This window comes from Electrophorus electricus, chromosome 17, assembly GCF_041902795.1.
Source record: "Electrophorus electricus isolate QZ-2024a chromosome 17, ASM4190279v1, whole genome shotgun sequence".
In the NCBI taxonomy this organism is placed as follows: Eukaryota; Metazoa; Chordata; class Actinopteri; order Gymnotiformes; family Gymnotidae; genus Electrophorus; species Electrophorus electricus.
In genome coordinates this window covers 1,755,276-1,783,233 of record NC_137513.1, presented here as the reverse complement: position 1 = coordinate 1,783,233, position 27,958 = coordinate 1,755,276, and the positions used below count along the sequence as shown (strand labels likewise).

Sequence of the window (27,958 nt, the reverse complement as noted above, 5' to 3'; positions counted from 1 at the left end):
CACGGACCTGGCTATTAAAGGCCGAACAGGTTTTGTCCAAGTGGCTGGCTGGACATTTGAGTGACGTGCGGTCGATACCCTTCTCTCTGTTAGTCTCAGCTGGCAGCAGGCTGATGTTTGCAAAGGTTTCTCTCCACTACTAAAGGACATTACAAATATTATACTTGCCTATAAAAAAAGACCAGAATTCTTTCAACAAAATAAAAATGAAATGGCATGAAGATCAACTGATAAGAAAAGCAAGTGATGGTTCTTATTTGTTATATGAATGAAAGAGCCTTGCTTTATGTCAGTGGGTTCACGGACGCTTTAATGCGAAAACAGCTTCTGAACCACCAAACGCGTTCGACAGTAGGAGAGAAAATCCAAGCGAGCTAGAAGTTCACAGCAGGCTCGAGAGTGCCATCTGCTGCACGAATGCATCCACGCAAGCAACGACACAGGACAGCACTGCGCACACATGCTTGTAATGTATGTGCAACTGGGTCTCCTGAGACACATGCAGAAACTTTTAAAATGGTTAATCAGGATCAGTTATCTAGGTTTCATCCATGTTATCAGTCGTTGCCAAAATGAATAGTATTAATAATACATCTACACAGACATCTACACTGGTAAATAAAATGTTATTTAAATAATATCCATACAATAGAACAACTGGTATGCAGCAGTACCAACCTCAACAGCAGTTAAACAGAACAGGGAGAGAATGACAACTGCACTCTGAAAACTGGGGTTACCACTGCTGTTGTGGGCAAACTATCACAAACACAAGACAAGTCACAATAAGGTTGACACGTTTATTCCTAAAACATTGGGTGCACCATTTCATAGTGGCACAAGATTGTGTACACACGCACGCACACACACCATCTAAATCTGATAAAATATATAATCTGACATTGTCCTCTCATTTGAACAAATTAAAACTGCTGTACAGGAATGCAACTAGAACCTCTCCGGACGTCCCAACCACACAAAGGTAAGAACGGGTTCAGCATACTTTGTCTGTACAACAGAGCATTATAAATGTCTGTTCACATGGAGAAAATATTTCTCTAAAAAAGTAACCTACAGCAAACGTATTGTTTCCATTCATGTCTTGCAATTAAGACAATTACACACACAATGATGAAGCATTTTCATTTCAACAGGAAGGCAATGTGTACCTTCTACTTATATAAAAGATTAACAAAATTACACATTTATTAAAAAATGTACAATAAATAAGATATTCAAGATATTAGCAGGCATTCCATTAGGATGAGCTCATAGATAGGGAGGAGGAGAAAAAAGTCCCTTCTGCTCCAGTTGTACGAGATGGACACTGTAAAGTGTTGCCAAGTGTCTAGACCGGTCTGGCCGTGTGTGTGTGTGTGAGAGAGACCAATGTCTGGCCTCCAGCAGTGCAGGCTGCTTCTCTTACAGCGAGTTCATGATAAAGTTGTACATCTGGTTGAGCACTACAAAGTGGATGGGCAGGCAGGAGCGGCGGTCCTGCGTGGCAGGGTCACAGGTCAGCCAGGAGAGGGCGTTGTACTGCTCCAACACAAACCTGAATGAGCACCACACAACATACCCACAGAATCAGCCGCCACTTCCCAACATGAAGGCTTATTGTCCTCCTTCTCTCAAATGAAAATCAGTCCTGAAAATTACTGCTCTGCTTAAAAAACATGCACTTAAGCAATAATGTGGACAAAGTATATCACTGGACCAACATATCTGTATCTGAGTATTCAACAAATGACAAGGTGCTTGATGCACGGTTTACAGCTGGTTATCAGACAGAAAGTATGGCCAACAATGCCAGTGATTAAGGCTACGGTGTTGTCAGCTGGAAGGGGTCTACACAGTGTTCATTCTTAAGAAAAGCAGAATCTGTTTACAGGAGATGTAGTGCGAAGTCCATACACCGACATTAAGCTGAGACCGCAGTGTAAACACACTAAGGTTCAATAAGAGGAGGAGCACAGATGAGTAGATGTATCAGAGACGGCTGTAGGTGTCAGTAAAGAGTGAGTCAGGATGACGATACCTGAGCACGTCAGAGGTGTGACTGGAGTCCAGAGGGTGGGAGTGTTTACTGTGAAGAAGCTCATCTGACTGCACCGCACTGCACTGCAGGTGTAGTGAGGCCTGACACACACACACACACACACACACACACACACACACAGGGATGTTGGAAAACGCATTGTGAGCTATGCGTGAATGGGGTCCGGATAACCAGGTTAAAATATCCACCCTTCTCCACCCAGCCACAGGGGCTGGCCACACAGGCATGTCTCACCTTCAGGAAGAGGGGACACTGGTTTTGGGCCTGGGGACAGGAAGACCAGAACCAGTCGGGCAGCGGGCCGGCTCGGGCTGTGGACACGAAGTAGCCCAGTGCCATGGGCTGCTGAAGGATGTTGGGCGTCTCGTCGTGGGACTCCATGCGGTCTGTGCTCTGGCCCTGAGGGACGGGAAAACAGGAGGTAAAAGGCCAGCTATGGACAGCATTTGGTGTTTATAACCCTGCTATGTGGTCACGATGCCTTTGTGGATACACAAAGCAAAGCAAGTTCACTTACCTCATTACTTACAAAAAGAAATCTAAAAGGTGCTTTACAAATAAAAGTAGAAAAGGGCAAATTCATGTAAAGCTGAAATAAAATACTCAAATCTAAATCAAAAGAGAAGACAGACGAGTCATTAGGACAAGGGGTAGGATGGCAGTGGAACAGTATCCCTGAGAGATCTGCACACAGCCTGCCTGAACCCTCGAGGACATGGGGTGCATTAAGGTCTGGATTTAAGACCATCGAATGTCTCGGCTCTTTAGAGGCTCTCCAACACCTCCCTGTCAGGGTTACACACAGCAGCACACGCACAAGTCTGACATCAGCTAAAATTAACATACCTTTCCGCCGCTGCCCCCATGGGGGTCATGAGAGCCAGGCGAGTGCACAGGCGACCCGCTGGGGGAGTTTGGTAATATGTTAATGAGGTCAGGGTCCACATCGTTCTCGGAGACGAGCAGGTCCAGGATTCCGTCCATGCCGTCTGAGGAGACAACAACGAGGACTGATCAGTCAGAAGGGATACTGGAATGTCATACTGGTTTTCAGTCAGGTTTGGTACATGTGTCCGCGGAGAGCATGTAGTGGATGACCTCGCTAGCATCAGCAGGTCACTTCCCAAGAGTTCACAGCACCTGACGGAGGTGAAGTGCATTCACTTTGCTTCTGTGGGCGGGAGGCTCACCGTGAATGGGGTTGAAGGGCAGGTCGACGACCTGGACCACAGCCGAGGTGGGGAACACCAGGATGTGAGTGCACGACGTGTCCTGAGGGGTGTTCAGCTGGGACGTCTGCATGTTCAGGGCAGTGCTGCGGCCAAACACGGAGCCGGTGGACACAGAGTCTACACACACACACACACACACACACACACACACACACACACACACACACACACACACACACACACACACACACACACACACACACACACACGTTCAAACCAGTGGATTCGTATGACTAACACCATGTTTATATGATCAACTAAAGGAAAACTAGAGATTATAACTGAAGTCAAAGTTCATGTTTTCCAGTAGAAAGTGCATATGACGTAGTGTGGATCTGGGCTTGGGCTGGAGAGAGCCAAGCTGGATTCCTGGCCCATAAACACAATGTGCTCATGCTACTGGTGAACATAAGACTGAGTTCAAGAGAGTGAAAGCTTTGTAAAACGTGCGCGTTTCATTTCAGCTTCAGTTGTGTATGGACGTTCTACCCGGCATGATGACGAATGAGGCCTGAGGCTCGATGGCGACCAGACAGGCGCTGAGGATGCTGGGACTGTCCGCGCTGGAGATCCCGCACATTCTGCACACCTCCTTCAGACGGCAGCTCAGGGACTGCAGGCTCCGCCTACTCAGCAGGATGCTCCAATCTGATTGGACAGAGCCAAACGAGAGCAAATCAAGTACGAGCAACGAGGCCGCGTGATGTGGAACTCCGCCTCACAGAACGACGCCCACCTTGCAACTCCCCGTGACCTATCCGGCCGAGTCGTCCAATCACGACTCTCCAAGGCAGCGAGGTGAACTGAACCAGGCCCAAACACCACTCCCACAGTTTCTGCAGCCCCAGCCGCCGGGCTGAGCCCTTTTTCCTCCGCGCCCTGTGGGAGTAACAAGATGCCCTCAGTAAAATGCGCGCATGCACACACATACACAGACCAATAGAACATTTACATTTAGCCATTCAGCTGACGCCTTTAGCCAAAGCGACTTACAATTATGACTGAGTACAACTTGAGCAATTGAGGGTTAAGGGTCTTGCTCAGGGGCCCAACAGTGGCAAATTGGCAGTGGTGGGGCTTGGTTAAGTACCTTAACCATTGAGCTACCACTGCACTAGAACAGAATCTGCCCAGAAAAAACTCAGCCCGATGTCCCTGCAGCGCATGCGCGCACACACACACACACACACTCACTCACCGGTTGGGCACGTCCACGTTGATGACACACGTCTCCAGAAGCTCGCCATGCTGGTCGGTGCAGCTGGCCAGTAGCCAGCGCTGGTCGTGCGACAAGCAGTACGCAACGAAGAGCACGTTGTACTTCTGCGTGGCCTCGCCAAAAGTCTCACCCAGCTCCGTCTGCTTATCCTTCACCGGGGCCAGGACGAATGGCGGCATGTAGACCCGCGTGCACTGCGACCTCTGCCAGGTCAAAAAGGTCAGTTAGAATGGCGCTGCGGCAGATAGGGCTGAGGGACGGAGGAGGTGGCCGTACCTCGGAGACCCGCAGGGCGGCGTCGATGGCAAGGCCAGGCCCGAAGCTCGTGAGCGGTTTGACGTTGGTGGAGGCAGGCCCGGTCCGCCGGCACTGCGCATATACGGAGAAGGCCATGGACTTGAGGTTCTGGGCGTACGCATGACGCTCCTCCTCCTCGCCCCGCGCCGGCTGCAGCAGGTACTGGCATGGGACTATCTGCATGGGGGAGAGAAAAAAAAAAACAAAAAACAAAACAAACAGTGATGCATGTGGAAAGCAGGGCATGAAAAGGGCACGTGGCGAGCGGCTCACCTGCACGGACACGGCGTTCCTGAGTGGTGGAGGCAGGGACTGCAGCATGTCCAGGTAGCAGCAGAGGAGACCCAGGGTCCACACACTGGAGCTGGAGCCGCTGTTCTGCTCCGTGCAGGTGAAGGGGTCCACCAGGTAGACCACGACGGCAGGCGGGTAGGTGACGGCGTGGGAGTCTCCGTCTGTGGGCACGCCCACCGCCTCCCGCTCCATAGTGCTGTAACGGGAAAACGGTCAGTCAAGGGGGAATCGAGGGGTCACAAAGAGGAGGCGAGTCAAGTTGCGAGAAAGGTGGGGTACCTCTCGGGAGGCTCCGGTTGGGGCTGAGTCTGGCAGGTGGCCGATGCCCCGTCCCCCGCAGTGCCCGGCCCTTGGGCTGCAGCCTGTTGAGTGCCCAGCACACCCGACTCGCCAACGGCAGGCAGAGAGGCGGGCTTGGCAGGCGCTGACCCTCCCACACCCTGAGGGTTAGAGGTGGAGGCTGGGGTGGTGCTGCCAACACCGGAACTGGAACTGGAACTGGAGCTCGCTGGCTGCGAGGACCATGAGGAGGAGGAGGAGGAGGAAGGGTTCCGCTGGGTGAGCAGAGAGTTGTCGAGGGACTGAGCTGCCAGGTATGGCCCTGAAGTGGAGGAAACTCAGATTACATTCAGACTCACCGCTGCATTTGAACTCGATGTGATTGGGCGAGCGAGCATACCCAGGTCACGACGGCACGCTTCAGCATAGAGCCTCAGTTTGGCCAAAGACTCGCCGCCACTGCTGTTGCTAGACATCCTGAGGAACCAGTCGGTGAGGGGCAGGTCCACGGGGGGCCCGACCGCACCGCTGCCCACCGTCACGATTCCGTCAGCGTGAGCTGCCGAGACGGGCCTGTGCCGGCCGAGCCGGCATGCCTGCGAAAGACCCCCAGAGCGCAGCCCCCCCAATTACCATGTGACCTGGCGTGGTGTGCGTAGGGCGCGGGGATGCAGGCCGGTGCTTACGCAATACCTCATACGTCGCCGTCAGCTCTCTGAAGAAAGTCCTGGCACCGCTGAGCAGAGTATCGCTGTCAGGACACACGACCACGTAACCGACGTCCCTCTGAGAGCCGAAGGGGTCCAGGAGCAGCTTCTCCCAGTAGGGCAGGCCAAAGGGAGACAACAGCACAAAGTCGTACTCGTACCCGACCAGGAAGGTCGGGATGGGCAGGGGTTCGGGAGACTCGTCGGTGCCTGACGGGAGAGAACGGCACCGTTCACATCTCTCCGCATGGAGGAGCGAGGCCTAACCCACACACAGAGCCGGCCGACGGACATACCGTAGGTTCCCCTGCCAGCCATCTTGTGGAACTGCTGCCAGGTAAGGGGACCCTGGACGCCCCAAGAGTGCACGGACCTCTTCTTCTGGATGGCATCCTGCAGCACAGGCTGGAGGGACAGGAGCATCCGCAGTACATCCTGAGAGAAGAGTGAGCTCACGTCCACGGCTGAGAGAGAGACAGACACACAGGTGTTACACACTTCTCACTCCTTTTGATGAGCTCATAAACTAGAAGACCAGCGTTCAAGCCCAGAGCACGTGCAGACGGACCATCGTGTTTGGCCCAGGGATGCAGCCCGGAGCTCTTCACCAGGTTCTCATCCACTTTCCCGCCGGACATGTTGTCCATGAACTGGCGGCCATGCTCCAGAGCCACGTAGCAGTCGCTGTGGTAGTCTCGCTCCTCCAGACGCCGGGGGGGTGGGGGCCGCTCGCCAGCCGGCTCCGGCCTGGCGAGGGGCGGGAAGGGGTTGGCGCAGCGCTCCTGCAGCAGGAGGAGCAGCTCGTGGGGGAGGCTCTCCATCTGAGTGCCACCTACGTGCATGGGGGAGGAGGTGCAGTGCAAAGCCTCAAAATGCTTCTCCATCTCCCGGTCGGCGTCTGAGCCCCGCCCCACGATGTCCAGCTCATCCTCCAGGAACAGGCCGGCGCCGTTGCCGTAGCGGCGGTTGACGACGGCGCTGAAGCCGCAGGAGCAGGGGTCGGGGGCAGAGCTCTGCGGGTCCAGGGTGGGCTCGCTGACGTACATGCCCACGTCTGCGCCCTTGATGTTCATGTTGCACACGCAGATGCAGCAGCTGTCGAAGTTACAGTCCTTGAACAGATTCATGACCGAGTCAGACAGGATGAGTGTGACGTATAGGCTGTGCGCCGTGGCTGGTTCCACCGAGCTGAGTGGCCGGCACGTGGACGGCGTAGACGCGGGCGAGTACGGCTCCGAGCTCTCACACTTCAGCGAGCCCTGGACGCTGGCCGGCCCGCGGGGCGTGCGTGGGGTGCGGGGTGTGCGCGGGGTGGGGGCGGAGAAGCGAGGAGTGGCGGGCGATGGCAGGATGCCCACACCGCTGTTGCTGGGCGGGGCGCTGTTGGACAACAAGGGCGTGTGTGTCTGGGGGGTGTATGTCTGGCTGTAGTCTGGATCCACGCCGCTGCCCACGCTGGGAACGCTGCTGCCAAGAGACGGAAGCAGAAACAACCACAGTCACACACACACACACACACACACACACACACACACACACACACACACACACACACACACACACACACACACACACACACACACACGTTTCCTATGACTCGCCAGCAGCTAGAAAGAACAAATCAGACCGCGGAAAGGATCACGGAGGAGACATCTGCTGCTGGTGTGTGAGAGTGAGCAGGTCGTCACTACACTGTTACAAACAGCAGGGTCTTCTCTGCACAAACATGTTCAGGACCTTCTTCCCTTTTAAGACAGTTCTGAGATTTATAAGAACTGAGAAATGAGATTTACAAGCCACTCATCTTTAATCCTAATAAGCAGTTCTGAGCAATGAGCCAACAGAATGCACTGCTCACAGTGCCTACGGAGAGGCCACGTGGGGGAGGAGGAGGAGGTGGGGGGTTCCTGGAACGCACCTGTCCTTGCCGAGGTAGGGCCTGTACACACACTCCTCTGGCAGCCTGATGGGCAGCAGGCACTGGCTGGGCAGCGTTTTCAGAGGGGCGTATAGAGAGCAGCCCACAAATGCCTGGCACAACTCTGGCTTGAACACGAAAGAGAAGTCCTGCCGACAGCAGGGCTCGGCGTTAGGGTGCCACGCAGCGCAACACAACGCTACATAATGCAGTGCAAAGGTTGGTTTTGTCTTGCTGTGGGGGAATGCTAAAGTCCACATGTTGACATAATAAAGGTCTGCCTGGTGCTCACCTTCACCTCAGAGGGTCGGGGGCTACAGAGGCTCTCGTCCACCTCCATTTTGAAGGCACCACCCAGTATGGTCCCATCGGGCGGCCCGCCGTCAGTGGAGCCGCACTCATTACCACCCACGTTCATCGGGGAGAAGCCCACGTTGTGCTGCTCCAGGGACGGAGGTGTCGGGAACATCTGATGGAGGTCGGCAGAGCCTGGACACACAGACAAAAATGGTTACTCGGTGTGTGAAAGAACGGGACGGGAGAGAAAAACCTTCAGCACCTCGAGCGCACACATTATACAGAGTTTCAGAACTGTGGTGATATTGCCAGAGAAGCAGTGGATTGGAGACTGTGCTGAGCTGACATACTTATACAAGAGAGGCCGTCAGATGCTGTGGCTTTGGGCTCTTTGCCACCAAACTTCTCTGTTCCTGCTCTTCTGGCTCCAGGCTGTGGGGGAGAAGACGAATCAGACACTGCACAGCTGCATGGAGACCTCAGGACCTACAGACCCACAACACCACTGGAACACGCGCACAAGACCACACATGTGCTCAGAAACACGCACACTTAACAACACTCACTCACCAACACCCTTAACAACACACGCAACTCTCTGAACAGTTATCATGTCACAAGTCAAAATGGGGGGGAAAAAAACTTAAACAAAAAAAACAAAACCCAACCTAAAATATAAACAGTAGTCTCAGGCTTCAACCGGACATTTAAAAGGTCAGACTGACGAACAGTACATTTAGAAGTTAGGCCAGCGGTGTACAGACCATGAGCTCATCCTCGTCGGAGTTGAAGAGATTGTCCAGGTCATTAATGGACACAGCCAGATCGGTCTCGTGGATCAGGCTGGTAGAGAGGAGAGGTTTACCCCCGCCTGACTCAGGGGCATCTATGACACAAACACAAACAAACTTCACATGTAGCAGCAGGTTTCCTGCAACAAAAACAAACAAGCAAACCATCTGAATCTGAAGTACTCACCGTCAGCAGAGGAAGTACTACCATCATCCCTCTGAAAGACAAAAACAAAAACTATGGGTAGAGTGCAAACTATGGTGTTGGTATGGTAGTAACCATAAGGAAAGATGAATCATTGTTGGTGTTTATGACAAAAAACAACAACACACCCACTGGTAAAGGAATTCTGGAAAAATACTTACAAATGTGATTTAAATGTGGTTTCCAAAGTTTGAGCAGCAAATGTTTCGAACTGACAGTTTAAAAACATTAGCTAGCTATCGTATGTTGTCATCAACAGGAGAAATGAAGATGACATCAGTTATGTTTCATTTAGCTGATACTTAAGCCTGTAATAAGTCAGAAACTGTGCAGTAATAATTAACACATTTTCTTGTTAATTAGCAGCAATGATCTGTCACGCAGTACTGGTTTAGACTGGCGATTTGGCACAGCAGCTTCTTGGATGAGCTTTGGTGGATGTCCATTAGGAGGCAAGAGGGGTTTTGGTGGACGACCGTCAGAGGGTTAAAGGAGAAAGACCACCAAAACCCTGTTTTAAAGGCAACAGCAGCAACATGAGTGAACTCCAGCTAGACTAGGAAACACCACCATACAACACCTGACTCAGTCCCAACCTGGAGACTGAACAGTTTATTAAGTTTCCAGGTCACTGACCTTCTTTCTTTTGCCAGGTTCTGCTCCAGGTCTCCTCTCTTTATCAGTGAAGGTGAACTCCTCCTCAACAAAGGCATAGGGGTCCGTGTCCAGCTCGAGGTCTCCCTCACCCACAGCTGCTGAGAGGCAGCGCTTCTTCTGAATGTACATCCTCACCCTCTCCTCTGACACCTTCAGAGGCCCTGCAGTGGAGGACATTGTCCTGGAAACCCAACATTTTAGACAATTATGACCCGGAGTGTCGTTATTATTCCAACATATGGAGCTGTGTTAAGGTAAAATGCCAGAATGTGGACTGTGTGCGGTGTGTGTGTGTGTGAGAGGTGCGTTTACTCTGTGGCAGACACGAGGCCGTCGGGCGCTGCGGCGGCGTCCTGCCTCAGCCTGTCCACAGGCAGTGGCGGTGGCTGCAGGTCTGCGCTTCGCCTCCTGGGCAGCCTGAAGTACGTCCAGGGAGCCACATCCTCGCCGGGGTTGACGGCAGCGCCCATGTACGTGGTGGGCTCCACGGAGTCTGGGTAAGCAGACGGGTAGTCCACGGGAGCGGGGTAAAGGGCAGACCCGTTCGGGCTTTTCTGAGGCAGCAGACAGGGCTCCGTGGAGGGAGGGTAAAACTGCTGGCGGAGGGGGGTGGAGGAACGTTTCATCTCCCCTGCCTCCTCCTCCTCCCGCTCGCAGAGATGCGGGCTCAGAGGTGGAGGCTGGGGGGAGCCGGCCATGTCGCTGGGCACCGTGTGAACTTTGCTCAAAGACACGTCTGCGGAGCGGAGGCCCGGGTAGCAGCTGACCTCCGGGTCACGCAGGCTCAGGTCCTGGCCCGTACAGCTGCGGTGGTGGAAGGGCGTCTGGGCTCTCTTCTGCTGCTTCTCCGCCTTCTCCATCTTGTCCGTGGCCTTGTACCTGGGGGGGGGCAGAGAGGGCGGGTGCCCCGGCGCGCTGCCTGCATGCTGCTTCCAGTTTCTCTGTCTGGAAAAAAAGTTACTTTTACTTTCAGTTACTTGCAAAAACCAAATTTTGACAAACCACATCCAATGGGGTGTGTTGATTTTCTGAGCGCATGACACACAGCATACCTTATGCAACTGCAGTGCGTTCTTTGATGGGGTTCGACAAAATCCCACAAAACACAAACTCTGGTCGTCTTCTCCTTACACAGGGCGCTGGTCACAGCTGAGAACTTTCCCCTGTCAACATACAGCTCAATCACCGAAGAACACAACTTCGCTTGCCCACAGAGCAAAGCTACAGTAAGAATACATCAGGCAGATGGATGTGTGGTGAGACTGAAATCCTACTTGTTCTGAGCCCGGTTCACACTACACTCCTGCCACACGGTCTCCACTAACTGCCTGGCCAGCTGGCGTGGGACCTTGTCTCCGTGACGACCAAAGCGGCTGGCGTTGGAGCTGTCTACCACCACAGAGGGCTTTGCCCACCTGGAAGCCAGCTGAGACACTGAGGGGACAGAATCGACCGACCAGGAGTTTACCACACGAACCTTTTCTGAATTAGAGCCGCACACAAAAAAAAAAGATGGGACACAAGCTCAGGTTGTGGATGGGGCAGTACCTTTCTGGACCTCCTCTGGTGATGTGGGTGGGGTCAGGGTAACCGAGGAAATGACAGGCTCTGTGTGCCCTGCGTAAGTGGCCTGGACTGTGGCGCATGCCCCAGTCCCACCAGTGGAGCTCACCGTGGCCACACTGGCTGGCACGTCTGACTGGGCCACCAGCACCAAGCAAGCTGGATATACCATTCTCACCCCGGCTGAGCCCAGTCACACACACACACACACACACACACACAATTTTGCATTCAGCTCACAACTACTAATAAAAATTATAAATAAATAAAACTAACTTATTTATTGACAGTTTGTCATACCGACAAGAACTTCCACGGCAGCCAGGGACTCATCTTCCCAGTCCGGATCGTCTCCCCCAGATGCCTGATTGGCACCCGGGTTGATGGGATAGAACTGCTTCCATTCCTGGATCAACTTCTGAGTCGGCGGGTCTGAGAGCTTGAAAGATTGACCCGTCAGAGTCCCGCTCAGACCATAAGGACTGAGAATAACTGCAAAGACACAGAACATGCACGTGATCAGTTGCGCTGTGCCGAGATTAAAACACTTCTGTAGCCTTCCCCACAATTGCCTTCAGTCGTTCGGCAGGGGTTGTGGGTAATCACAGCAGTAAGAGCAGGTCTTGCTCACAAGGTGTGCTGGTGTGGCATGTGTGTGCATGGCGAGCTCCCTGATTACCTGTTGCACATATGTGCTGGAACCTTCCATTTAATCTTTCACGGGCACTGAGCAAAAGAGGCAGCGGTGAGAGGGCAGACCAACAATGCAGGATTAAGGCCTGTTTGGATTAGAATGGGACCAAGCTGCTTATATGACTGACTAAAACGTCCTGAGGGAAGATGCTGCTGACTGACAACCCTGTTGACAAGCCCGTTCAGTCAGTCAACCCACAGGCATTACCGAAGGGCAAACAGCACATCCACGCAGTTAAAGATCAAAACAGTTTAAAATAGGGAGGCCCAGGAGCAGGCATGCGTGTGGGGCAACTAGAAGCAGGGTAGGAAGAGCTGTCCCAGGAGGCTCAGCGTCCTGCTGTTGTAGCTTGGCCGTTAAAGCATCACATGCCTGCCAGCAGACTGACCCCTCCAAGTCTTGGACAGAAGGCCAAAGAGACAGGAGCCGGGCAGTCATCTCCTGACTCCCTGGCGGTACACCGCCTGACGCGTTCCAATTAAGATCGCACCATTTCAGTTTCTGTGACCTTTCTTTGAACAAAACCGCAGCGCTGCCAAGTGACCTTCTGAAGTAGCCTTGTTTCAGATGGGCCGACATTTGATGCCTTAGCTCCAAGATGAGATGTACATGACCCGATTTACACTGCAGGCTTCTTACTAATTGCAAAGCAGCCAGGAAGAGACAAATCTGTGGGCACCAGCCCACAGAGTACTGGAGCTGGAAGTCAATCACTGCCTTTACTGACCAGCAGGTGCACAAAAGGAACACGGCTGTCAGGAAAAGTCAGCAGGTTTCTCTGAAAGCAACCAGCACTGCAGACTAACTACCATACAGGTAGAATCAATCATTTTAACTAAGAGCCTTCAAAGCGATAAGTGCTCTTAAGTCCCACAGTGGCACTCGGAGGAAGTTATTCTGCTGCTAGCCTTACACACCACTGTCAGCACACCTAATGCAATAGTTATAACAATCTGCTTATTTTATTACCCCAACCAAATGCTTTGAAACATGCAATTGAGCTGTCCAAGAACCTCATTTTTACCTTACGCTCTCTCTCAAATTTGCCAAAGCACATCTTGTCATTCTTATAAAGTACCCTACACTATTTCAGGCTTCAGGGGTTTTCCCCTCCATCAGTGCAATCCTAAAAGTGCCAGAGCAAGAACACCTGCAAAGAGCAGAAATGATGTGACGCTAATCGGGGCGGGACAATGGGCCTGGTCTTACTCTGCACTGGGGCAGGATGAGGGGCTGGTTTAACCCTGCACTGGTGTGGGACAACGGGTCTGGTCTTACCCCGCACTGGGCTGCTGCTCTGCAGGGCCAGGGTGAGGTGCTCCTCACTCAGCAGGTACACAGGCTGGTGCTGGTTGACCTCCACGCTGGTGCACACGTTGCTGTCGCCGTGCAGGAAGAAGGTGAAGGAACAGGACAGGTGCTCACTGGTAATGTGGCGGGAGACAAACAGACAGGAGATTTAACACCTGGGTCACCAGAACCATCAACAGAGAGCACTGAACACGGAACACTCCGGATACTTCAGAGAAGTCAATCACAGACATGTAGATAACTCGGGCCCCCACACACACACACACACACACCCCAGTACAAACTCTGCACAGGTAGCTGACACAAAGTGTGCACAGCCACACAGTTCTCAGTGCTGCCTGCAGTCATGCTACATCATTTAAGAGATCAAAGGCATTCCCACACTCACTCTGGAATATTACCGAGGAGCCACGCTGTTAACGAGGGCCGCTGCACAAGTGAAAGTGAAAACACAGATTCCTGCTGACCGCGCTGCTGCAAAACCCACAACAACTCATTGTTAAAGTTGAGAGGGAAATCACATTTTCCAGGGCGTGCATCAACAGCCGTTGCAGAGAGCGCAGCAGGAAGCCAAACAGGAAGCCAAGGGGCTACGTTTGACACTGTCTTAACCACAAACACATCGCAACGTCTCGGGCCCAAAGGAGCCTGCCTGAACCAGGAGAAAAATGAAAGGAGGAGCATAACGGGACAAGAGCGTGATGAGGGAGGAGGTGTAAGGGGACAGGAGCATAACGAGGGAGAAGATCTCGGGGCGGCTGCAGGACTACATGAAGTGCAGAGTGACTGGCCTCCCGCGATAATTAACACAGCGTACGTTCACATCATCGGTGGGGAGAAGGAAAACAAAAAAAAAACAAAAAACAAAAAAAAAAACAACCAAAAAACAAAGCAACAGCCACCCCAACAACACTTCATAAGCAAAACTGTTCCAAAGGCTCTCTCTCCCGGCTGTGGGCGTTTACCTCTTGCTGATGGGCTTCTCGTCCTTCTCGTAGGGCCTGACGAACCACCTGCCGACACGTACGAAGCGGCGGGCCATCAGACAACGCTCCAGCAGGTTGTGTATGGCTTTGAAGAGCAGTGTGCGGCACTCATAGGTCAGGCCGCTCTCCCACAAGCCGTCCTCGTTACCTGCCCGAGAAACAACCCAGAGGCGTCAGCGACTGCCTGCCCAGCCCACACACACACTCCTCCTGCTACCAGGCTCCAGGCAACATGCCTCTACTACAGGTGTGTCAGCTACTTCCTTAGCATCAGCAGGTGAGCAAAGTACCAAACAGTCAGTGGAAACAGGCTAGGAACATAACTAGCCATGGAAGAATCCAGAGAATTAAAGAGGCCTAAACCAGCCTTCTCAGTCCTCTGGAGGGAGTGCCTGTGAACAGCGGGTCATGGCAGACTGCCTGCTTCAACATCACGGCACCTGTGCTGTCACCAGCGACATGGAGTGCCCGTGTGCCCAATGTCCTCCCGACGACAGCACTGTGGCTCAGAAACATCACCCCACTGATGGAGGATCTTGCCCGCGAGCTGTTTGCAGAAGGCAAATGCTCACGAAATCACAGGAGCATCTCAAGAGAGCGGAAGGCATTCCTTCTAATTGATTTATAAGTCTTGACATGCAGCATGTGATCTGTTCTCTGTACAAATGAACATCTGTGAAGCTTACAGTGACCTTACACAAGGATTTGCCATACACCCCAACCCCCACAAACTGACCTGGTAAGGGGTGAATTGCCACAATTGTAAGGAGCTGTGGTAAGCTGAAGGGAAGGGACATACTTGAGAGGTCAGGGTGAATGAGTTCGGCAAAGTTGGGGTCATCCCCCCACCAGAAGAGCCAGAGCTCACGGCGCCCAGGGCTCTGGTGCCTCTGCCACACACTCAGCACGTCAGCCCTGAGGCAGCGGCTGAAGCTACACAGGATGGGGTCCTCTTCTGTCACCGGGAAGAGGAGGGGGGACGAGGTGGGGCCCTGCCACACAAAGCACTTCCATTTGATGCCTGTGAGGTCAGCCTGAGGTCACGGGGAGAGAGAGAGAGAGAGAGAGAGAGAGAGAGAGAGAGAGAGAGAGATGACAACACAATAGCTCATCAACCACAGGATGCTGCTAAGATGCACAAAATAATAACTATCATTAATGACCAACACATTTTACATGCATATGCATTAAAATGCAGTTTTCAAGAGCAGGAGAGTAACTTCTTTAGAGGATGTATGTGTGCGAGTTGAGACCGTTGGTGTCCTCAAAAGTAATATGATACTGTCAAGCTATTTCTACCCACTGTATCTCAAGCAAACATGTAGGATCAGTTGAGAAGGAACATTTAATAGCATGAAAATTACACATGGGGAAAAATATACCTACGCTAATGATAAATACACTTTAAAACTCTTAGCATGGTCTCCCACTGTCAAACAGACAATCATAGGATCAAAGGACAATCTGACAGGAAAAGGTTTCAATTACACAAGGAAATACTTTGATCTTTCTTTTCAAACAAGCAAAATAACGACAAAGCTTTTCCTCTTTATACGGCTGTAAATGTCAACACTGATTACATTAGCTGAATGTCCAGTCATGCTATATAGATACTCAAGCGATGGCAAATAAAATGAACACTCATTTAGAATACTTTATAAGGTAACTAATATCTAACTAACATTTTACGTAGCTAATGTTCCCTGTCATTCTTTACGTGCAAACTATTTTGACAACAGCTAGGAACAACTTGCAAGCGGGTTGTTCGGCTAAATTTAAACTAGGAGGACGATAACCTATCTAAAGCTATATAAATTCCAGGCCGTGCCTATCAAATCTCAATTTGCAGCTAAACACGTTAAACGGCAACAATGACATTATGTACTTTGTTGTATCTATGGGCCCTTAGCCTACTTCCAAGTACCGACTTGCAACTTGTTACGACTGTTTGCTAGCGAGGAGGCAATAACTAGTTACAACTGGCGTTAGCTTTAGCTAACTGATCAGCAAAGAGTGGCGTCGTGAGGCAAAGCCGTGCAGTTCAGACACCTCACGCCTCACTCTGCATTTTCTGTCCTGTACATTGTTTCCTGCGATCTACCCGTTTAGACACCGAACGGCTCAACAGGCCTGGGTCGCTATAGCTGGCTAGTTTAGCGCTCTCGTATCTAGCGTTAGCTGCATCGCTAAAGGCGTTTTGGCCGTGTAGTCTGAGCTGCCGTTGGCTACGTTACATTCCTTACCAGGCAAAACAGATTGGAGTGGCAGTCCTCCAGACTCGCCCCGTTGGCCACCAAACAAGAACTCATCCTCACGGTGAACGCCGTCTCGCCATTATTTCACACAGGAGGAGACGCGAGCTGAGCGGTCGTTACCGCGCCGAGAACAAGCTCGCGAGGACCTCAAACAATCACTCAGGACGTCTCGGGCTGGCTAGCCGCGAGCTAGCTAGCGTGTAGCTAGGTAACAAACTCTTTAAATGCTCCAGTCTCTCTAACTCGCTAACGTCAGGCACTTGGTTACTATGAAAAACAAAAATAAAAGGCTGCGACAGAAACCTTGCTAGCTATACGAGAAACGACCGACTTTCTAGATATAATGTAGTCACTAAAACCAGATGAATTAAACCGTTAAATGTAAAACACCCCTCCCCCTTTACTGAGCAGCAAATTATCAGATAGCCCACTAGCGTTAGCCTGTTAGCTAACTGGTTGGCAAGCAGTCAAGTCGACTAAAAGTATTCAGTAAAAAAAACCCAAACATCTTTTTTTCGGCCTCCACACTGGACTTCGCGCATTACAATAGTTTAAAAGTGGAAACAAAAGCACAATTTGAAGACGAAACACTTTCCACTTCTCAGCAATGTCTTAGTTTTTCTGTTTGACTACACGGGTCGTGTCCTTTAATGGCGGACAACTCTCGGCCCCGACTGGGAGCGCTGGGGAGTCGAAAGAGGAAAAGGAGTCGAGTCTGAACTCCAAGGCTCTGTGAAGGCAGGTCAATGTGCACAATGTCTTGATCGACAGCATTCTCCCTGGAAAAACATGTTTCTGAGCGGCTGTTTTATGAAAAGCGGTGCCCAAGATGCAGTTTTAATCATATTGTGTAATGACGAAAGATTCGCAAACAAAGGTTACTAAAAAAAAAAGAAAACACCGCAATGAGCAGTTACGAGTTTATTGCACATCAGGACTGACGGGTTTTTAACTTTGAAAATTCCAGAAAGAAGTGCCATTTGAGAGCCTGGGAGGTTCAGGATGGATCTACTTTATTGCCACCATATACAGAAACAAATCACACGAGTGTCTGTTAATTGGCCAAGTGTAGTGAAGACGATATACTTAGCTAGTGTTACACAAATAATTTTCCTTTGTTTATTGTTCTTTTAGAAAGTGATTCGTGAGAAATGTCAAACTGTGATACTGTAAAATAGTCCATACAATTTGAAAACAAAACAAAAATGCAATCACTTATATGTCTCTTTATAATTCATATGTTAGAAATACACGTGTTGACACTTGGGCTTCTTTTGTGTGTTTACTTCCAGAAGACTGTTTAGAGTGCATAAGTGACATGCTCAGACCAGTGCTGTCCTGAGCAGCAAATCGCGAGCACAGGTATTATTACTTTTGCACCAGTATTGAGTGTAATTAGCTGGCTGCATTTTGGTTTTATTTGGCATTACATTGCAGTTAATTACGAATAGTTCATACATTAATTTTGAAAGCTGTTTGATCAAAGAAATGCTGTAACGGAGTTCATGTAAGGGCTTTAAGAGGAATATTTGGAACAGGAAGTGTGTAACATGTTTGTGAAACACCAACAACAGTAATTTCTTAATGATAAATTTTGTACTGAATCTTCATGTGGCCTCTGCTGAACTGGTGGGCCGTGGTGGGCCGTGATGGGCTCTGTCCCCATGACCCTGTTCACACTCACAAGGAAAGGCCCGTAGTCCGGGTACTCTGTTACGGTGAAACTGCGCAGACAATACAATGCTTTTCAGTGCTGCAACCTTTCTCTGTTCTTTTAAAGATACATTACTTGGGCTTTGGTTGAACACTGATGTCTTTATTATATGATCTATATAAATTCCATACTTATTACTTGCATAGTGTATGACTTGAATTTTAAACTACAATGTGACATACTTAAGCATGTGTGTTTTTTGCAGCCTCCTCATAGCTCCAAGTAGAATTCCTCTGTGTGCGAGTTTAGTGATGTAATTCTTAGTATCATTGTTGAGGGAGGTGAATACAATTAATGTAATTTGAGTTCAAGATCAAAAATGTTTTATTGGATAATAATTATTATTGAAGGTATGTCTGAAAAAATGGTGTTTCTATGCTGTCCTCAAAATGACATTCGGTTCAGAAATTATTTAAGCATTTATAATGCGACTTCCATGTAACATACATGATGGACAAGGAAAGGTGTGAGAGGGACAGACAATCATGCTGAATGCTGAACCATCATTTCTAAATCACACAGAGAAGTCAGACGTATATTTCAATACAGAGAGAAGTCCAAATTGCAGTGCAGTACAAAGGATTTCCAGAGAAACAAGATGTTTAGAGGCCATTCTTCAGCTGTGAAGACGTGCGTATAATATACATGTATATATAACAAAAGCTAAATGAAACGTGTGCATGCTCACCTGTAGGGAAAACCATCGGACACGATAAGCATGTCAGTAGTGGCATGAAAAGAAGAAACAAGTCTCTGTAGACCATCTCAGGAGCTGTGTGGGCTCTCTTCTCTTAGTGAGAAGGCTCGCGTGTTGCACCACTTTTACATGACTATAGCATTTTACTTCATACTGAATACTGAACTATCACTTCTAAATCACACAGAGAACCATTCATTCATGTATTTTCATACACCTGTCTGGATTCTCTTTTGAGTGCAGTGAAATATTTTAATGAATTGGCCATTTAATTAACCTTCCATAATGAGTAAGGATTCAGTAGTAGGAAGTAATGAAAAACTAGAGGTCAGGGACAGACTGGACATCACATGATACAGATTTACAGTAATGTCTTAGTTAGAAGACTACTCAAATGCCCCAAAGGATAAGGGATGTGGACTTTTAAGCTGTTGGTCTCAGTTTTTATATGACTGTGAAATATGGAAACACCTTATAATAGAAGCGGATATTGGAATTCAGAATGTTTGCTTTTCTACAGTGAGAAAATCAGCATATTTGAGCATGTGCAACAACAACACAAAACAAAACCAGAAATCCTGTGATACCTGTTATTTGCAGCTTGGATATTTTCTATATGTATTAAACCAGTTTTGTGATAATATATGCAATTTCAAAATTGCTTAGGGGTTTTTCACAACCAGTGTCTGACTGGCAATGATAATTGAATTGATGAATTTGTTCCTTTGTGTCCGGTAATTGATTTGTTAATATTAGTGTCTATGAAACACTTCTCTAAAGTAAATAAGATTATAAAAAGTAAAGACCTATTTTATTTTGCAAAAAAGGAAGTACGTCCCACTGGCAGATTAGAGTTAGTTTTGCTATTTAACTTGTTTGGCAGTCAGTGACTTAAGGTGTGTGTGTGTGTGTGTGAGATAGAGGTGTGCATATGTGTGAAAAATAGTTGTGTATATATGTGTGTGTGAGACAGAGGTGAGTAATGGTGAGTAATTAGTATTAAGCTCTAAGTGGAACTTCCCTCTTTAATAAAGTAAATGATGTACATGGACACCTCCTACAGGTGGCGCCCTCTCACCAGCAACTGTTCTTGATGGTAGCGCACAGGCAGCCCAGCATCCCCACTGTCGTCATGGTAAGGGTATACACAGGACTAGGGCCCACCTTCCCAAGCCTAAGTGTCTAAGGCTACTTGTAGCAAGGGAAGACGCGAAACTTATAGATGTTGGCACATTTCCAAAAGTACTTCCCCATCTAATACAGATTCTACTGCCAAACCCCAGACAAGAGTTCAGAAATATCTATTTAGAACAAGTTTAGGAGTGTCTGGCCTTTGTCCAGACAGGACACACTCGTGCCCTCTTTCTGTGTGCTTTGCTTGTAGGCGAGCATCACTTATGTTTGGTAGCTCCATGGATCTGTGAAGTCAGAGCATTGACTGTATGTGAGTCAGAGTCGCTGGTCTCTGTAGTGGAGGTGGATGAGGGGTACGTGACTGTATGTTGGATGTAGAACAGAGACACCTGCTGGAGACTGGGCATTTAGTTCGGAACACTAGGGATTAACAAGTACGGCTCCGTTTGGCTAGGACAGGTAGTGTGGCGGTAACCTCTAACCTTTTTTCTTTAAGTTTGGGATTGCATTTCATGTTGGAAATTTTAAACTCTCTTTTTGTGTCCAGGAATAGCTTGGACTGAAACGGAATGTCACCTCGGAAGGCATCGTTGTTTAGGAGTTGATGCTTAATTAGAAAAATTCTCCTGTAAGCATTTTTGAGAAGCTGCAACACCAATAGTAGAGAGCAGTTTAAAATATGGGAAGAAACATATTACAATAAACATGTCTTCTGCCTGAAGACCAAATGTCACAGGAAACCGTGAGCTTCTGTAATGGATCATAAAGGATTACAAAGAACATTTGACAATTTTATGCCATGAAATAAGAATAATAAAGATTTCATGTTTTCATTTAATTTTATTTTCAACCCAATTTATTTTGTCATTAAAACATTTGCTTCTATTTGACCAAGACGAATCAAGTATTCCAAGGTTCCCGGTAGATCACACTGTTGTGACGTCTTTTTTTTTCCAAGTGGTGAATTTCAGGATAACTGTATCATTCGGATTTGGAATGAAACATCCAACACCTGCAAAAGGTTCTCTTAGGTCAGTCTGTGATAACATGTAGCATACATGTTCATACATGTTCATCTGTCCAGCAAGCAGTGTTGGGAACATTACTTTAAAAATGCATTTCACTACAGATTCCAGAATACATGCCCTTACATTTTAATCAGTAACGTTTTCCATCAATCTGAGGAATTATTCCAAGGTTTTAAAAAATTAATTAAACATTGTCCAACATTTTCCAAAGCAATGTTGTTGTAATCCAAAGTATTTAAAATGTGTTACTCACTTTGATATCATTTAAATCACATTTAATTTGCATGTATTCTGCATTATGTAATCTGTAGTGAAATCAATTTTAAACATAACCTTCTCAACACTTCCAGCAAGGCAACACGAACCCGCTGTGCTGTCCTGAGCTGCACATCGCGAGCACAGGTATTATTACTTTTGCACCAGTATTGAGTGTAATTAGCTGGCTACATTTAGGTTTTATTTGGCATTACATTGCAGTTAATTACAAATTGTTGGGTAAATTCATACATTAATTTTGAAAGCTGTTTGATCAAATGTTGTAATGGAGTTCATGTAAGGGCTTTAAGAGAAATGTTTGGAACAGGAAGTGTGTAACATGTTTGTGAAACACCAACAACAGCCATTTCTTAATGAGACTTTGTAATAAGGTTTGAGTCTTAAGATGAAGGCCAAAATATCTGTGCATCGCCTGAAGCCTTTTCAATGGTTCAAGCATTGCTATTGATTTTCCAAATATTTCATCTGTGAAAGAAAAATCAGAATAATTTCATTTTGTACTGAATCTTCATGTGGCCTCTGCTGAACTGGTGGGCCATGATGGGCTCTGTCCCCATGACCCTGAACTGGTATAGATGCTGATTGAATGCATTAATACAATCTTCATGAGTTGTGCTTTTTATCTGAATTCATTTTTATTTTATTTGATAGGGACAAGCCTAGTCTAACTAGAAATCTGGTGCGTATCACACAATTGTCTCCTCTTCGTACACCAGGTAGTGAATTTTAAGATAACCACATTATATTGTCTGGGAATATAACATCCCATGCCTGAAAATGGTAAACCTAAGTCAGTGTGTGTGTGTGTGTGTGTGTGTGTGTGTGTGTGTGTGTGTGTGTGTGTATATATATATATATAAATAATTGTAGTAAAGTAGACAGGTTCCAGAGAAACAAAATGTTTTGGACACAGGTCCTTCATCAGCTGTAGTACTGAATCCGTACTCACCCACATCAGGCCTTATTATGGTGCCATTCTGGAGCTTGTCCAGGATCTCCCAGTACGTCTTCTGAGTGTCATTCCTTGCCAACCCATTCACACTCACAAGGAAAGGCCCGTAGTCCGGGTACTCTGTTACGGTGAAACTGCGCAGACAATACAATGCTTTTCAGTGCTGCAACCTTTCTCCGTTCTTTTAAAGATACATTACTTGGGCTTTGGTTGAACACTGATGTCTTTATTATATGATCTATATAAAGTCCATACTTATTACTTGCATAGTGCACAACTTGAATTTTAAAGTACAATGTGACATACTTAAGCATGTGGTTTTTTTGCAGCCTCCTCATAGCTCCAAGTAGAATTCCTCTGTGTGCGATTTTAGTGATGTAATTCTTAGTATCATTGATGAGGGAGTTGAATACAATTAATGTAATTTGATCCTCTTCAAGATCTGCAGTCAAAAATGCATTATTGGATAATAATTATTATTGAAGGTATGTCTGAAAAAAATGGTGTTTCTACACGGTCCTCAAAATGACATTCGGTTCAGAACTGATTTAAGCATTTATACTGCGACTTCCATGTAACATACATGATAGACAAGGAAAGGTGTGAGAGGGACAGACAATCATGCTGAATGCTGAACCATCATTTCTAAATCACACAGAGAAGTCAGACGTATATTTCAATACAGAGAGAAGTCCAAATTGCAGTGCAGTACAAAGGATTTCCAGAGAAACAAGATGTTTAGAGGCCATTCTTCAGCTGTGAAGACGTGCGTATAATATACATGTATATATAACAAAAGCTAAATGAAATGTGTGCATGCTCACCTGTAGGGAAAACCATCGGACACGATAAGCATGTCAGTAGTGGCATGGAAAGAAGAAACAAGTCTCTGTAGACCATCTCAGGAGCTGTGTGGGCTCTCTTCTCTTAGTGAGAAGGCTCGCATGTTGCACCACTTTTACATGACTATAGCATTTTACTTCCTGCTTTTTTTGGTATCTGCTTGGAAGGACGAAATCAATAAGCTTCATAAAACATTTGTCTCTTTGTTTAAAATATTTTGGTTTAAAATCTTTTAGTTTAAAAAATCTAGATTAAGTCTTATTGTTAAATCCTATAGATTTATTTTGTCATCAGAAAACCATAATTAAACACTAACTATACAAAATATTAAATACAAATGTACATTTATGGATTTGGCAGATGCTCCAGCCTTCTACATCATGTACACACACATACAAATTTTTATATATAACACTAATATTTCGTTGGACCGCCTTTAGCCTTGATTACAGCACGCATTTGCTGTGGCATCGTTTCCACAAGCTTCTGCAATGTAACTATTTATTTCTGTCCAGAGTTGCATTAATTTTTCCCCCAAGATCTTGTATTGATGATGGGAGATTTGGACCACTGCGCAAAGTCTTCTCCAGCACATCCCAAATATTCTCAATGGGGTTCAGGTCTGGACTCTGTGGTGGCCAATCCATGTGTGAAAATGATGTCTCATGTTGCCTGAACCACTCTTTCACAATTTGAGCCCGATGAATCCTGGCAATGTTATCTTGGAATATGCACATGCCATCAGGGAAGAAAAAATCAATTGATGGAATAACCTGGTCGTTCAGTATATTCAGGCAGTCAGCTGACCTCATTCTTTGGGCACATAACGTTGCTGAACCTAGACCTGAACAACTGCAGCAACCCCAGGTCATAGTACTGCCCCCACAGGCTTGTATGATAGACACTAGGCATGATGGGTGCATCACTTCAGCCGCCTCTCTTCTTACCCTGATACGCCCATCACTCTGAAACAGCGTAAAGCTGGACTCATTAGACCACATAACCTTCTTCCATTGCTCCAGAGTCCAATCTTTATGCTCCCTAGCAAATTGAAGCTGTTTTTGCCGGTTAGCCTCTCTGGCAAGTGGTTTTCTTAAGGCTACACAGCTTTAGTCCCAATCCCTTGAGTTCCATTTGCATTGTGTGTTTGGAAATGCTCTTACTTTCACTATTAAACATATCCCTGAGTTCTGCTGTTTTTCTACGATTTGATTTCACCACATGTTTAAGTGATCGCTGATCACAATCATTCAAGATTTTTTTCGGACCACATTCCTCCCTTGAAGATGATGTTTCTCCACTGTCCTTCCACTTTTTAATAATGTGTTGGACAGTTCTTAACCCAATTTTAGTAGTTTAAGCAATATCCTTGTTTTCTCTGCTTGTTGCATGCCAATAATTTGACCCTTCTGAAACAGATTAACATCATTTCCACGACCACAGGATGTGTCTTTCGACATGGTTGTTTAACAAATGAGAAGCTACTCACTGCATCAGTTAGGGTTAAATAACTTGTTGCCAGCTGAAACATAATCACCCATGCAGTAATTATCCAATGGGAGGCTCTTACCTATTTGCTTACTTAAATCCAGGTGGTGACCTTTTTTTGGCCAGGCAGTGTTTGTGTATGTATGTATGTATGTATGTATGTATGTGTGTGTGTGTGTGTGTGTGTGTGTGTGTGTGTGTGTGTGTGTGTGTGTGTGTATGTATACACACACACACATAAACACATACATACATACACACACACACACACACACACACACACACACACACACATGCATACATACATACATTTACATTCCTATATACACACACACACACCTTAATATTTAGTGTTGACCCTTCTTTTTTAAGACTTCTGCAATTTGCCTTGGCATGCTAGATATCAGCTTCTGTGTAAAATCTTGACTGATGGCAACCCATTCTTGCCTAATCATTGCTTGGAGTTGATCACAGTGTCTATGTTTTATTTGTCCATTCTCTTTTTGAGGATTGACTACAGGTTCTCAATGGGATTGAGATCTGGGGAGTTTCCTGGCCATGGACACAATTTATTTGTTCTCTGAACCATCTGGTTATCACTTTTGCCTTGTGACATGGTGCTCAGTCAAGCTGGAAAAAGAACGGTTCATCACCAAATTGCTCCTAGATCGTTGGGAGAAGTTGGTCTTGGAGGATGTTTTGATACCATTCCTTATTCTTGATTCTTTGATACCTTATCCTTTTTCCTTAATCTACCGTAGAGGGCAGAGCCTCCCACACTATGGAATAACCTTCCTGTAAATGTCCGAGATTCAGACACAGTCTCAATATCTGTGCAGTCAGGCATTTTATTAACTGCTTCACTTCTTAGGTAAAGGTGTAGATCTGGGGATCCATGGGCATTAAGAGTTATGGTAAACTGGGATGTTATGATGTTGTCACTTCACCTCTTTTTTGTCACTCAAGGTTGTTGACTGAGGGCCTCAACCCATCTCAGCTGCCTTGACTACTCCCACCAACCCCTGATGCCCCCTACTGTAGCCCACCACACCTCCACCCCAGACAACCACTCTCCGTTGCCCTTAATGGACGTTCTCTTGCAGGATGGGTCTCAGACACATGCACACCTCGGGACAAGGCTAGGACCTCTGGAAAGTTGGACTAGACATTAATTGCTTTTTTTTTTTTTTTAGTTATTTTTCTCTTTAAATTTGTTATTATTGTGGTGACCATTGCCAGAGGAGGATGGTCCCCCTTTGAGTCTTGGTTCCTCTCAAGGTTTCTTCCTCATGCTGTAGGGAGTTTTTCTTTGCCACTGTCACCCTTGGTTTACTCACTGAGGGCTTGGACTTTGTGACATCTGTTGTAAAAAGCACTATAGAAATACATTTTGATTTTGAATTGATTATTCATGGTAGTGTTCTTAGGCAAAGGTTTGAGCAAACCCACTGCTTTGGATGAGAAGCAACCCCATACATGAATGGTCTCAGGATGCCTCACTGCTGGCATGACACAGGACTCATGGTAGCACTCACCTTTTCTACTCCGAGCAATCATTTGTCCAGATGTCCCAAACAGTCTGAAGGGGGCTTCATCAGAGAAAATAACTTTACCCCAGTCCTCTGCAGTCCAATCCCTGTACTTCCTGCAGAATGTCAGTCTGTCCTTGGTGTTTTTCTTGGAGAGAAGTGGCTTCTTTGCTGCCCTTCTTGACACCAAGCCATCCTCCAAAAGCCTCCGCCTCACTGTGTTGCGTGCAGATACACTCACAACTGTTTTCTGCACTGGTGGTGACCCGATGCCTTAACTGCATTCTCTTTAGAAGACGGTCCTGGCACTTGCTTGACTTTCTTGGCCGCCCTGAAGCCTTCTTCACTGCAATTGAACCTCTCTCCTTAAAGTTCTTGATGATTTGATAAATGGTTGATTTAGGTGCTATCTTACAAGCAGCAATGTCCTTGTCTGTGAAGCCCTTTTGATGCAATGTAACAATGACTGTGTGTTTTCTTGGAGGTAACCATGATTAACAGAAGAAAACTTCAAGCACCACCACCGATTTAAAGCAACCACTCTGCTCTTCTAATCAGCATGACAGAGTGATATCAGTTGCCGTGTCCTCGTTAACACTTTCTCCTCAGCTAACAAGAAGATTACAGAAATGATGTTAGCAGGCCATTTTGTGGCAGTAATGAAATGCAGTGGCTGGAATGCAGCAATTTTTGTGATTAAGTTATTTTTCATGGCAAGGAATGAATCTGCAATGACTTGCAATTCATCTGATCGCTCTTCACAATCTAGAGTTAATGCAAAATTGTCACCATAAAAACTGAAGTAGCAAAGTTTGTGAAAAAAAAATTTGTGCTAGTCTCAAAACTCTTGGCCATGACAGTATATATATATATATATATAGATCGAGAGAGAGAGAGAGAGAGAGAGAGAGAGAGAGAGAGAGAGAGAGAGAAATAAATACCAAGGGCTGAGAGAAGAGCTGGAAGGTGAAAGCAACTGGTAACCAGAGCGCCAGTGACCCACAAACTGGGCGAATGGCTCCAGCAACATCTGAGGTCTCAGTCCAGATGAGTGCAGTCCTGGGAACAGCTAAGACACAGGACCCTCAATCTCCCAGACCTCTGGTAGAGGACCTGCACTTGAAGGAAAAAGACCACTCAGAGGGCGAGTGGGGAAATTGTTTTTATATATAAATTTGGGTTTCATTTATGTTTAATTTTGATCTTTCATTGTAAAATCTTATGAAATAACAAGATTACACAGCAAACACCATTTCCATGCTAATTTAATATATAGTCTGACCTTTCATATCAGAATACAATGGATTCTCTGGTGACATCACAAGGTCATAAGATTAACTTTAATTATACATGTGTTTTTATTGCTTGCATAATTTGAACTGATGTAAATAATGGAGGGAAAAGATTTAAACTTCTTATAAATCTTTGTCAAGTAATTTATTCCACATGTCTGAGCGTAAAGGTTTAAGGGTGGTTGTAGACTCCTCTGGCTCCCTTCCAGTTAGGTCATGAACACGAGGCATTCTTGATTAC

At 47.1% G+C, this 27,958-nt stretch overlaps 1 protein-coding gene and 1 long non-coding RNA gene across 5 annotated transcripts; both read right to left on the bottom strand.

The window, feature by feature from the left end:
• Nucleotides 1–786: 786 nt before the first annotated feature.
• med13b (mediator complex subunit 13b) lies at nt 787–17,468 on the bottom strand. 4 transcript variants are annotated; one of them, XM_081700617.1, is made up of 30 exons: nt 16,753–17,468; nt 15,246–15,543; nt 14,489–14,657; nt 13,491–13,636; nt 11,819–12,010; nt 11,504–11,701; nt 11,230–11,389; nt 11,008–11,118; nt 10,268–10,900; nt 9,935–10,136; nt 9,281–9,311; nt 9,067–9,188; nt 8,653–8,734; nt 8,298–8,494; nt 8,006–8,154; nt 6,656–7,551; nt 6,384–6,551; nt 6,074–6,297; nt 5,781–5,976; nt 5,381–5,702; nt 5,081–5,297; nt 4,787–4,984; nt 4,490–4,713; nt 4,028–4,170; nt 3,781–3,939; nt 3,250–3,408; nt 2,906–3,048; nt 2,294–2,458; nt 2,039–2,139; nt 787–1,555 (listed from the first exon to the last, which is right to left on the bottom strand). In XM_081700617.1, the coding sequence occupies exons 1-30, from the start codon at nt 16,816–16,818 to the stop codon at nt 1,423–1,425; spliced, it is 6,204 nt and encodes a 2,067-aa protein (XP_081556743.1). In that variant the 5' UTR covers nt 16,819–17,468; the 3' UTR covers nt 787–1,422. The 4 variants fall into 4 exon arrangements, with proteins under 4 accessions (XP_081556743.1, XP_081556744.1, XP_035389796.1 ...); XM_081700618.1 differs by having other exon boundaries at nt 6,656–7,554; nt 8,304–8,494; XM_035533903.2 differs by having other exon boundaries at nt 6,656–7,554; nt 16,753–17,467.
• Nucleotides 17,469–21,129: 3,661 nt separating this feature from the next.
• LOC145651896 (uncharacterized) lies at nt 21,130–26,446 on the bottom strand. Its single transcript, XR_014117984.1, has 5 exons — nt 26,432–26,446; nt 23,390–23,564; nt 22,872–23,007; nt 22,563–22,699; nt 21,130–21,321 (listed from the first exon to the last, which is right to left on the bottom strand). It is a non-coding gene; the product is annotated as an uncharacterized LOC145651896 (long non-coding RNA).
• Between the last annotated feature and the right edge of the window lie 1,512 nt (nt 26,447–27,958).

Coding starts and splice junctions, on each gene's coding strand:
- med13b (XM_035533903.2), bottom strand. CDS start 16,818: ATGAGTTCTTGTTTGGTGGCCAACGGGGCGAGTCTGGAGGACTGCCAC. Junction 11,119..11,229: donor GTGAACCGGGCTCAGAACAA/GTAGGATTTCAG, acceptor GTATGTTGACAG/GGGAAAGTTCTCAGCTGTGA. Junction 6,298..6,383: donor GGCTGGCAGGGGAACCTACG/GTATGTCCGTCG, acceptor CTCTCCCGTCAG/GCACCGACGAGTCTCCCGAA.